This window comes from Lepisosteus oculatus, chromosome 3, assembly GCF_040954835.1.
Source record: "Lepisosteus oculatus isolate fLepOcu1 chromosome 3, fLepOcu1.hap2, whole genome shotgun sequence".
Classification (NCBI taxonomy): Eukaryota; Metazoa; Chordata; class Actinopteri; order Semionotiformes; family Lepisosteidae; genus Lepisosteus; species Lepisosteus oculatus.
In genome coordinates this window covers 75092157-75104386 of record NC_090698.1, presented here as the reverse complement: position 1 = coordinate 75104386, position 12230 = coordinate 75092157, and the positions used below count along the sequence as shown (strand labels likewise).

The 12230-nt window shown below is 43.3% G+C and overlaps 1 protein-coding gene across 2 annotated transcripts in view; it reads right to left on the bottom strand.

Annotated features, from left to right (window-relative positions):
- The window catches only part of LOC102698393 (dedicator of cytokinesis protein 2-like), a 257475-nt gene that overhangs the window by 5011 nt on the left and 240234 nt on the right, over positions 1-12230 (bottom strand). For both annotated transcript variants that reach the window (XM_069187590.1, XM_069187591.1), the window contains 10 exons: positions 9369-9473; positions 8761-8902; positions 8041-8122; positions 7684-7768; positions 7054-7140; positions 6402-6578; positions 3363-3446; positions 2272-2409; positions 1582-1679; positions 216-336 (listed from right to left, as the gene is read on the bottom strand). In XM_069187590.1, coding sequence (XP_069043691.1) covers positions 216-336; positions 1582-1679; positions 2272-2409; positions 3363-3446; positions 6402-6578; positions 7054-7140; positions 7684-7768; positions 8041-8122; positions 8761-8902; positions 9369-9473 — 1119 coding nt within the window. The remainder of the gene's footprint in view (positions 1-215; positions 337-1581; positions 1680-2271; positions 2410-3362; positions 3447-6401; positions 6579-7053; positions 7141-7683; positions 7769-8040; positions 8123-8760; positions 8903-9368; positions 9474-12230) is intronic.

Sequence of the window (12230 nt, the reverse complement as noted above, 5' to 3'; positions counted from 1 at the left end):
TGGGCTGCTGTAACACCTCAATTTCCCTTCAAGATTAATAAAGTCTTATCCTATCTTATTTCTGGTCTAAATGTAGATCCCCAATGTTTGAATTAGAATTAAGGTTTTACTTCTCACTTTAGAACACCAGAGGCTCTGCTGGAGTTTAAATCACTTCAGAACTGAGAACAGGTGTGTGTGTGGAAATGGTGCTGTGTGGTGCTGTGGAGGTTTACCTGGACTGTGGAGGCACTCTTAGATCCTGATAGGGAGAGGAACTGGCTCCTTCTCTTCTCTTTCTTCTCAGCACTTTGTCTGTCTTTCTCTGGAGCATCCTTGGGGACTGAGCTACTCCGACTGATGGAGAGGGAAGCAAGAAAAGAGAAAGACAGAAAACCAGTCAGGCCAAAGCAGAGGAACCAAGAGACACAGGCAGAAAACAGAAAGAGAGAAGGGGACAAAGGAAAGGCAGGGATACAGAGTAATTGGAGAAAAATACATTGAGGTTTACAGTACTTACAGGGTCATCAGTGTAATTTTATTACTCAAGTAAACAATCGGAAGCCTCAAATAGGTTGTTCTGCTTCAACTAAACAATGAGAGTTCATCTGATTTGTCAGCACCTGAGCTGCAGAGCACTATTGCAAGCTAAACTGTCCTCAGTGCCTTTTCTCCCAAGGTGGAAACAGGACTTCTATAGGAATTTAGTCCATTTCCTTCAAATGGAACCTTTTTAAATTATTAAATACTTGAGTTGAGTATGGTAACAATGAGATGGTTATTTGAGCTATTTAAATTCTTTGTGGCATTGAACAATTACTAATTGAATTAGTGATTGTGTGCAGTGTTACATTAAACTGACATCAACAAGCACAGTGATAGCAAAGCTGTACAGGGAAGATGCAGTAAGAAAGTAATCAGCCTCTATGAATTAGAGGACTGTGTCAGCTGAAGGCACTTTACACTTGCAAACATTGGCTGCTGTCTCTTCACCACACCACCCAGGGCTCTTTCAATCTTTAGTCATTCTCTAGACCAGCCTGTTGTTTCTAGATCACAGTCAGTCAATTCTGACAATGTCAGCACCCAACCCTACTGTACACCTTTTCCCTCTCGGTATCCCAGTGCAATGTGCTTCAATTCAACTAGGCTATACAGTATATGTTCCACCCATATTATCAAAGCCGATCTAGAAATGATGTAAGAAAAATGCACTATACAAAAAATGTAAAAAAGTAGAAGTGAGAAATAATTAAATCAGAATGAATCAAATGGACAATTAACAACATCACAAACTCAAGTCTTTGTCACCATCCACTCTCCCTTTTTCCATCATCTTCCCTCACTTCTTTCTTTTACCTCCTTCTCTCTTGCATCCTTTCACTGCCCCCTTCCCATCCCCCCTCTCCCTGCCTCACTCTGAAGCTCCAGGTCTTGTCTTGTGTCCGGCCTGTAAAGGAGTGACGGGGTGGCCTCCTGCTGCCCCCTTGAGGAATTCAACATCTATCAGAGAAGCGGCATTTTTGTGTCAGACTGAAGGTCTCATCTTTCCTGTTGTCCCCTTTCACACAGCAAGTGTTTGGCTCACACACTCTGACTTACCTCTGCTTGGTCTTGGGCTCCTCGCGGACTTGAGAGACGGGGGACAAAGGCTTGTACAGGGTCATCATGGACCGTGGGCGCCCCCCACCTGTCCCTGGCTGGAGTAAGCAATGCCAGGAGTATTGGGATCACAGTACAGGAGGCAGAAGCTGCTGCATTGCCTTTCACTGAATACGTTTACATGAGTAACAGAGAGTAAGGGTGATCAACACAGTGTTAATGAATAGAGTGTCCCTGAGAGACAGAGGAGTACTGTAGCTCTATCCATCCAAAAGAGCATTCAGGCACAGAAGTGAGCCTGCAGGAATCGGGGACCCCAGAATTAGGATCAGACTGAACAGAAGACCTTCGAAAGACACGGTGTTATATGGGTAAGTTCTTGACCTCCTGATACAGATATCGCAAATTCACGTTAATTTATTATCATGATATTAATTATCATGATTAATAATGATCTTATTTATAAAAACAATGAGTTAATATGAAAATGAGTTAATGGATAGAAAACAGTATACAGAAGGAGCGACAACGCCAAATGAGGTGATTGAACTAACAGGACCACAGGGTCTCAGTTTGATGGAAGGAAGGACTCTTGTCCCCTGCAGCTGCTGTGTCAGTGTGTTTCACCATGTGGGTGTCTTAATGTCTCAGTCAGTGTGTCAGAGTGCACGGAGCGTCATCCTGCCTCACCAGCTGCCTCATTCCATACTGCTTTTCCACTTTGCTGCGGAGCTGGGAGAAGCACTCCTCCATGCGCTGGTGGAACGGGCGCAGGTCCTCAGTCACCCGCTGGCCGTGCAGCTCTATCCCTTCTGCCAGCAAGGGGATCTGAGAAAAAGTAGCAGGTTAATAAAGGGGAGCGAGGAGGCTTCAGCCTGTGTAATAATAATAATAATTCCCTACACATACAGTATACAGTATAGCGGTTTTCTGGACACTCCACTCAGAGCACTTTACAGGTAACGGGGACCCCCCTCCTCCACCACCAGTGTGCAGCCCCACCTGGATGATGCGACAGCAGCCATAGTGCGCCAGTCCGCTCCCCACACACCAGCTATCAGTGGGGAGGAGAGCAGAGTAATGAAGCCAGTTCAGAGATGGGGATTATTAGGAGGCCATGATTGGTAAAGGCCAATGGGAAATTTGGCCAGGACGCCGGGGTTACACTCCTACTCTTTGAGAAACACCCTGGGATTTTTAATGACCACAGAGAGTCAGGACCTCGGTTTTACATCTCATCCAAAGGAAGATTTATGTCTCAACTGAAGGACAGCGCCTTTTTACAGTATAGTGTCCCTGTCACTATACTGGGGCATTAGGACCCACATGGACTGCAGGGTCAGCGCCCCCTACTGGCCCCACTAACACCTCTTCCAGCAGCAACCTTAGTTTTTCCCAGGAGTCTCCTATCCAGGTACTGACCAGGCTCACACCTGCTGAGCTTCAGTGAGTTGCCAATTGTGAGTTGCATGGTGATATACAGTAGCTGCTGGCAATGTTTGAGGATGACAATCACAAAGCTTCAGTGGAGGAGACTGGACAATTTGCAACTACTGGTTAAACTTTTTAGTTCTTTGAGTATTTGTCCATAGACTCTTATAACCCAATTTGATATGGTGGAGTAAGAGGAAAACACAGAACTTTCAGTACTTAAATGGAAGTGGAAATTTAAATAATTCAATTAATGAATGACAAAGCAATGGGTATCTATGGCCAGTCTTTGCTTTCTGTTGCAAACATGCTTCTTTTAATTACCAGATAAGGAAAATTAAATATATTACCTGCCAGGCAATTAAGTCCTGAAGCTGCAAGATCCTCCCTTTCTCCTCTGGGTGATCCCTCATGTACTCCTCCGTAAAAAAAGCCTAAGAGAGAGACATAAAGGGACAGACTCACTGATGCTCCTGGACACAGATGTATCATCACAGTCAATGGTCTTTTCTGTGTAGAATACTGTATGTGCAGAAAAATGGTTGATATTTTTACAGATCAGGGGTTTGATACAATAACAATATAGAGCAATCATTACATCAATATAAAGGTTCTTACACAAGCGTGCTATGCAAGTAAACTATAAAGGAAAATAAGCCCCTTAAGTCATGGAATACCGTTACACGGCACATCGATATTGTATTCTCCAGCACAGCTCGATAAACGAGCAGTACTCAGACCCAAACATAGATAGGAGAAATATTTATTAACGCTAAATAACACGACTGTACAATACACAACGATCATACTGTGATCAGATATGTACAGCTCTGTGAGTTCCAGGGCTCAACCTCCTACAGACATGATTGAAGTGGAACACATATGCACATACTGTACACTATTCACGGTTTTATACAAGTACAATATTTGGTATAACAATGTACGGAAAAAAGTACAAATATTCTACAAGTACTCTGTGCTTTAACATCCCATCCCCTGTTGCAGGCACTGAAACAAGGTTTGAAGACCTGGATGGGTGAAGAATTTTCCAGAACACTGATGATGATGACTGTCCTTATTCCTGTCTCTGTCTGTCTGTTCCTATGCAGTGTCTCTGCTGTCCATAAATTGCCTTTGTCCCTTCGTCAGTCCTTATGGAGACTAGCTTAATGGTCTCACTAAGAATGTTACAGACACTGTTGAATATTTATGTTTTAAAGTGGCTGTTTAATGATCAGGTGACGCCAAAATCACAACAATGTGTTCACACTAACCTGCAGGAAGACACACTATCCTCGATGAGAGAAATAATTTCCTCAATGTAAATTTTGTGATAAAGTAAAGTGGTTTATTGAATGGAACAGGTCAAGGTTTATTCCATGCTTAAAAGAAAAGAGACACCAGTTTTTTTTTTCTTTTTCTTTCAACATGGAATAAACCTTTACCTGTTCCTTTGCAGCCTACGCATGCTGAAGCATCTCCCTTCTTGAAGTGGTTTATTAAATGTTATTAGTTGGTGTTATGTTATATGTTAAATTGTTAAAACGACCTGCTAGTTTGGCATTATTATCTTTATGCATTTCATGATACTACCCTGATGGTACTCTCTGTGGAATTAATGGCTGCAGAGGATATTCTTGTCACATGCATTGAAAAGAGGCTGTCTGAGTAGTGTTATAAAATAAGGTGTTTTGTTTAGATGGCTAATTGCCTGACTGTGTGGAGCTCAATTTGTTCTTTGGACTGTCTGGACTGTCTGCTTTTTGTGTAGCTTTGCCTATCAGGTACACTGTTAACCAGACAACTTTGATAACATTGACTAGGATTCTTGACTTACAGGTAATGGGGACTCCCCTCCACCACCACCAATGTGCAGCATCCACCTGGATGATGCGACGGCAGCCATAGTGCGCCAGAACGTTCACCACATATCAGCTATCAGTGGGGACGAGAGCAGAGTAATGTAGCCAGTTCATAGAGGGGGGATTATTAGGAGGCCATGACTGGTAAGGCCAATGGGAAACTACTCTTTTCAAGAAACGCCCTGAGATTTTTAATGACCACAGAGAGTCAGGACCTCGGTTTTACATCTCATCCGAAGGACGGCGCCTGTTTTACAGTATAGTGTCCCCATCACTATACTGGGGCATTAGGACCCACATGGACTGCAGGGTGAGCACCCCCTGCTGGCCCCATTAACACCCCTTCCAGCAGCAACCTTAGTTTTTCCCAGGAGGTCACCCATCCAGGTACTGACCAGACTCACACCTGCTTAGCTTTAGTGGTTGCCAGTTGTGAGTTGCAGGGTGATATGGCTGCTGGCTTGATGTTAGTGTGTATTTTAGTTTTTCTTTTCAAGGGTCAAGAATTTAAAAATCATTCATTTACATATTCATATTGATAAGTATGAATGGGAATTTGATTTTCATTGTAATGAAAAATAATCTGTTCGCCATCTCAAAAGGGATTTTAAAATAGATTGTAAAGTTGAATATTCAATATACTGTATGAAGCACTTAAGCTCACTCTGCAGATGAATCTCCAGTCAATTTCACCAATGCAATTTGCTTTAAATGCTGTTGAACTTACATTAAGCTAAAAAGTAAACCACTAACTAGTTCCCAGTATATGACAGAATATATATGTTTAATTGATATAAATATTTGTTCAACTAAAGATAGGCTCTATTTCACACAGGAATTATGGATTGCAACAGACAGGGTCCTTGGAGACAAAGGCAGCAGGATTGTCATCATGGATAGAGAACAGTACTTTCTAGAGGCGCACAGGTAACTAAAGAACCAGGAACACTACAGAAAAACAACACACTGATCTACCTGCCACTGCAAAGGAAATTTGACAAATCCTCCAGGGCATGGTGGAGGCCACAAGGATCACAGTAAAACTTCTACATACCTTACTACCTAAACTTCACAAACCCCCGAGAGCTGCATGATACCACACATAGTATCATGCGGCCAACCCACAGTATCAGACCGCAGCAGAAAGTCCTACAGTTCTGCAGAATTCATTGACTATTATATCAGCCCAGCCTTCACCAAACACAACAGTTACATCAAGAAGTCTGTGGAGAAAATTAAAGCAAATAAAGCAGGACACCAGTGACGGCTATCCTCTTCAGGACTGACATCGCCAGCCTTTACACTAACATAGACAACAGCCAGCAATCCCACACATCACTGCGTTTCAATCCCAGCCAACAGGGCCCTCAAAAACAAGCTTGAAACACTGCTGGGAGGAAAGATCGTAAAGCAATGCAGAATAATCTCAGCCTACAGGAAAAACAAGAACTGACTGGATATCCTGGTAAGGAGCAAGCTCCCAGCATTAAACACCAGACACACACAGACTCAGGAACATGGACAGACCTTCTCGTACTTGGCGAAGCCGCCCATGACAGCAGCATCCACTATGCCATTTAGCAGCATGGACATGGGAGAAACAGGAAGACGGGCATCACCACGGTGCTGCCTCACCACTCGAGCAATCTTCTCATTGGTCGACTGCATGGTCTCCACAGCAACCTCCACAGGGCTGAGGGTCACCTGGAAGGCAGACAGCTGTGGTGATGTGATGAGAAAGACACAGACTGGCAGCCAGGAAGAGATGGGCAGAAAGGGTGATAAACAGGAGGACAGAGAGACTCAGAGCTGGTGCTGCACACAGACAGAGAGGCTCAGAGCTAGTGCTGCACACAGACAGAGAGGCTCAGAGCTGGTGCTGCACACAGGCGGACAATGCTACAGGACCTTAAAATGACAATACACTCAGCTGAGAATCTAAGTAGGGTAGAGGCAGCAAAGGGAAACAGATCATGATGAAATACAGGCTCAGTGACCACAGCCTCACCATAGAAACTGCACACAGGCAGATAGCCTTTCTGCCAGTGAGGAGAAGCAGGGACACAGATGCACTTTCTGGGATTAAACAAACATTATTACCAAAATAATAAATCTGTACACAGGTGAACAGAGACTCAGACCTTGTGCTGCACATAGTCAGACAGAACCACAGACTTACCGTGTCCATGCTGATGACCTCATACCAGCGCAAGATATCAGGTAGTTTGTATGCTGTTTCATAGGTAGTGCGTTCAATCCACATGGACTGAGAAAGAAGAACAAAATGACTGAGAGAGTGAGACAAAAAATGATTGAAAGGGAATTCAATTATCAAATTGACACAGTTCTCTTTTTTTCATCTTCATTTCAGCTGTGATTATATTCACAAGCAATTATCACATGCCAAGATGACAGACAGTATGACTGACAAGGTGACTTTCGAAATGTTTTGTTCAAGCCCCAGATATGTTCCATCTTTAAAACCTCCTAAAAAAGGTGAAGATCCAAACCATACCTGTGTAAGAGAGTGAGAGGAGGCTTCTGGTGAAATCCACCATCTTGGCTGAAACCTAAGCCATAGGGTGGCCTTGAGCCAAGATGTCAGATTGTTTAATTAGACACACCTGGGTTTTGATCGCAGATCTTGGGTGAAAGAGAACATTTACTGTTTCCCTGGAGGCGGGGTACCAAATGTCCACTCAGGACAATAACACAGTGCAGCCCTCACTACAGATGCCCCTGTCCCTCTGATCACACTCAGAACTATAACAATGCAGCCCTCAATAAAGACGCTCCTGCCCCTACTCACTGCAAATTCATTGTCAGGGTCTTTGGGTCCCTTTCTGATTGGCCGGGAGTATGTGAAGCACTTGACTTTATTGACCTTGTAGAAACTGGAGGAGACACAAGGAACAGAAGTTACAGCCCAATCTGAAACTCCCAGAGGTGATCTTGACAGACACTGCACACTGCACTCATTTCATTCATTACTTCAAAATGTAAAATTGTGAAATATTTTGTTTATTTATGAACTTCTTTGAAACCTCTAACTGATTCTACTTTAGTTGGGAGCTTACAGATGCACGTGTGCACTGACACACCTACAGGAGGGATGAGGAGACAGGAGAAGGGGAGGGGAAGACAAGGAGAAGAGAGGAGTACATACTCCAGAATCTGGTCTGGGACACTCTGGTTCCTGATATGGGCTGGCTCCACCAGGACTGGCTGTACTGTAAAGCACTGGATATCTATGATTCAGTCAAGGACGTTCACCTCTGAAGGAAGAGAGCAAGTCACACATACTCGTGAGTAACATGATTTACTCTGACACACGAGAGGGACTGGGGTACACTGAAACGCACTTGAACAATGCAACTCACTATAACAGGAAAGCACATCCATTAACGAATAGTGACACAAAGACACAATGGCACAGTCAAGACCATGAGATTTTGAAATGAGGTGATTTTGGGAAGTTTCGGTTCAAGAACTCAACTTGACTGTTTACACCACCAACTGCTTCAGCAAAAAGTTATGGGCATAGAGTATGAACACAGATTTGTGATTAAACCATGAAAATAAGAGGCATTTCAACCCAGAAAGGGGTCCAGAAGAAATTATCCTAATCCTTGATGAATTACTGTGGAAAGACTAATTGTCTACCTATTGGCAACTAAATAAGCAAGATGACCAAATGTTCAAATTTTGTAATCCTTATGTATGTTCTAATGTACTGAAGGAATATGAAAATTCTGAGAGCTGCACCTGAGACTGCAGAAGAACAATTATGTCACATTGTCCTGGTACTTCTTGTCTAGTTTTCATCATTCCCTGTGTTTCTGGACCTTGTTGTCTCTCTACCGTCTTTCCAGGTTTCAGAGGATACACTGTCCTGGAGAGCTGTGGATGTCTTCAGTAGGGGGTGCTGTGCTCTTCATCCTCTCTGCACTGGGGAACTGTGACAGCAGCTGCAGCTCAAAGTCTTCTCTCCTCTCATACTCTCGCCCACGGTGGATAAACACCTTGTTCTGCAGAGACGTGTAGAAGGAGAGATCGTGTGGGAAAGAAATGTAGTGGAGGAAGGAAGAAGCATCTCATAGAGAGTCTACATATTCAGAAAGACACTTTTATCCAGTTGAAGGCTGCGGTGGAGCCAGAGCCGTTCTTGACATGCAAAGTGTGCAAGGTAGTATACATCCTGGACAGGACGCCAGTCCATCGCAGGACAGACACACAAACACAGATACCAGGGTCAAATTTCACAGTAGCCATTTGACATATCTTACAGTATGTCTTTGGATTGTGGGAAGAAACTGGAGCATCTGGAGGAAACCCATGTGACCATGGAGAGAACAAACAAACAGACAGCACCCCAGGACCAGAACTGACCCCAGGGCCCCAGCACTGCGAGGAGGTAATTCTATACAGTGCACCACACCACCCATTCTTAAAGACAGTTACATGTCTTTCTATAAACACACACACAGTACTGACCCTGAGGAAGGAGGGGAAGCCGAGTCCATAGTATCCCACTGCAAAATAATCTGGACTGGGGCGCAGCACCGTCATGATGTTCTGATAGAACTTCGCCTGGACCTGCTACTCTCAGAGAGTGACAGAGACAGAGAGAGACATCAGGAGATACAGGGGATACAGAGTGGCACAGAAAGGGCAGGACAAAGGGCGAAGGGTGTGAGAGTGATGGAGCTCAAAGATGTCCTGGAGGGCTGTGGATGTCTTTAGTAGGAGGCGCAAGGGAGAGAGAGATGGGGGACAGGTCTTTTTTGATGCTGGCAGAGACTCAGAATGGCATCATTGTGAGGTACAAAGAATAACTCCAAAAATCTGTATCCCAGGTAAATAGAAGTGAGACAGTGTCATTTGCATTTGTAATCGTGAGATTAACAGGAATAAGGACAATATAATAAATGTTATTTTTAAGAAATTGTATATAAAATAAATTGCATATATTTTTCATCATATTAGAACAAAATATAATCATATTAGAACAAAAATATTTAGAAAATGTTATCATATTAGAAAGAAAATATTTGCTGAACTTACTGATTACAGTATGACGCTACTGATGTATGATTACATTGCATTGCAGATTGTAAAAGTCAATATTTTGTTTTATATCTCTTTGAGACAATAATTGCATTAAATCTATTACCCACTGAGCTCCCCAAAATTGATGCGATAAATCTAGATACAATGTACAACAAATATTTAAAATTAGGAAAACATTCAAGTTTGTAAAATATCAACAAGGACAAAAATGAAACAAAATTGTAACTTGTCTGCACTGACAGTGTGAAGCTGTCAGCAACCTCAGATTTCTGTCATGGCAAGAACATCACAAGCCTCAGACAGATCAAGTTATTGAGTTTAACTCACTATAAAACCTGCTTCATCAGAGAAAGATTACTTACCTCCCAAAAAAAGAAATAGAAGAATCGATTGAACAGACGTACTGTATTTGTGTTGCTAATATTACAATGTTATCTAAAGAATATAACCCCAAAACATAGCAAACAGACAGAAAGGCCAATGGAGCATTCTTGATCAAATATTCTGAAAATCTATCAGTCAGGTGGAGAAAGTGTAAGTTTGGATCAAACTGCTTTCACCACAAACTAAAAGATTAGGGCAGAAATTAAAAACTACCAGGACCCAAAGACTTAAAGGTCAACGAAAGGTCATGGCAGGAGGTCAGAGTCCAGCTCCACACTGTAGAGCCCAGGAAAAGATGCCAGTGGACAGCATCAGACATGTCAGGAAGCTGCAGACCATGGGAGCAGGGACACAGGACATACAGTACAACTCTTACTTGTAATGGTGCAGAAAGGTCAACCCCAATTACAACGGAGGCACCAGTGTGAGCAGTAATGTAGGAAAAGGTTTTGTATTATCAATTCCTGAATGTTGAACACGAATATTTATACCCTACGCACACTTCTAAACTGTACAATAAAAACACAAAAACAAAAGTAAATGTATCTTGTTTTATCGATTGTAAAAAGCTTTTAGTTCGGTTCAGCTCCCACTGTTTGATGTTTTAGAAGCTTATTTAAAGCTGTGTAAGGGGGATGTCAACAATGTAATCAAACCAATGTTCTCAGAGAATCTGTGTGCAGTGGAAATCTGCAGGAAAAGGAATTCTGCACTCAGAGAAGTGGGTGAGGGAGGGCTGCGGTCCAATTCTGCTCAGTTTTTTCATTAATGAACAACCACAGTAGTCTGTGGACTGTGATAGCACTCTACACAACAGAGAAACTACACTCCTGCTCTGTGCTGATGGCCTAGACCTGCTGTTGCCCACAAACCCACCAGGGAAACACTCCTCCAGATACTCTTACCAGGGTCTCACACATGTTCAGCAAACACATGTAAAGAAAAGGCATGCAGGGGTCTCTGCACTATGAACTATTTATTTAAAATTAAACCCTTTACAAAAATCTTCACCAGCCAAACTCCACCCAGACTGAGTGCGAAAGCGTAGCTCCAGTTGGAGTTCTGTAAAAATATATTTATCAAAAACAGCTCTTGACGACCAGGAAGGGCAGAAAATCTGTAAACGGTAATTCAAAAGAGACAAAGAGGCACTTCCTGCTATACTGTTGCAAAAACAAAGATGTAAGGGAGAAATATTTACAAAAACCTTAGGAATCAGGTGGCTGAACCTCCTAGATAGCAAAACACTGATTCTCCTATTAGGACACTCTTCTTCAGCTAAGAATGCAGCTTGGCTCTACCCAAGTAGAGCGCTGTCCAAAACACTTGTCATTAAGCAGTTCTGACAGTTCTGACTGGCGCTCATGTTGGGTGGTGTAACAAGCACAGCAGGGACATTTGTTATCACTTTGTCAAACAGCCCAGAATGCCTGCCTGAAACAAGGTTTGATTGAATTAATCAGACAGAGGCAGATGGAGAGAGCAGGAGAGGAGGAGTAGGAGCTGAAGGCACCATAAGGCGGACAGCCTCACTGGTCCCTGCAGAGTGCATTTTAGCTGAGTGGAAACAGTGACGTAGAAATATGGGCACCACACGAAAATTACCTGAAGATCCCAAATGAGCCCAATGTCTGTCAGCAAAACTGGCTCTGTGGTGGAGTGGAGGGATTATTTAAGCACTTCATCATGGGGTTTGGCACTCTGTCAGAGGTATTCACAGAACTGACAGACTCTCATTTCACCCTTTCTCCGCCCAGCTCTCTGTCACATCCATCTGTTGTGCTATCCCTCACCCTCTCTCCCCCGCCCTCCCTTCTTTAATATTAATTTCCTGATCTCCCACCCGCTCCTGCTCCCCTCGCAGTCTGACCTCGCTGCCCCCGCTGTCCGCATGACCAGCCC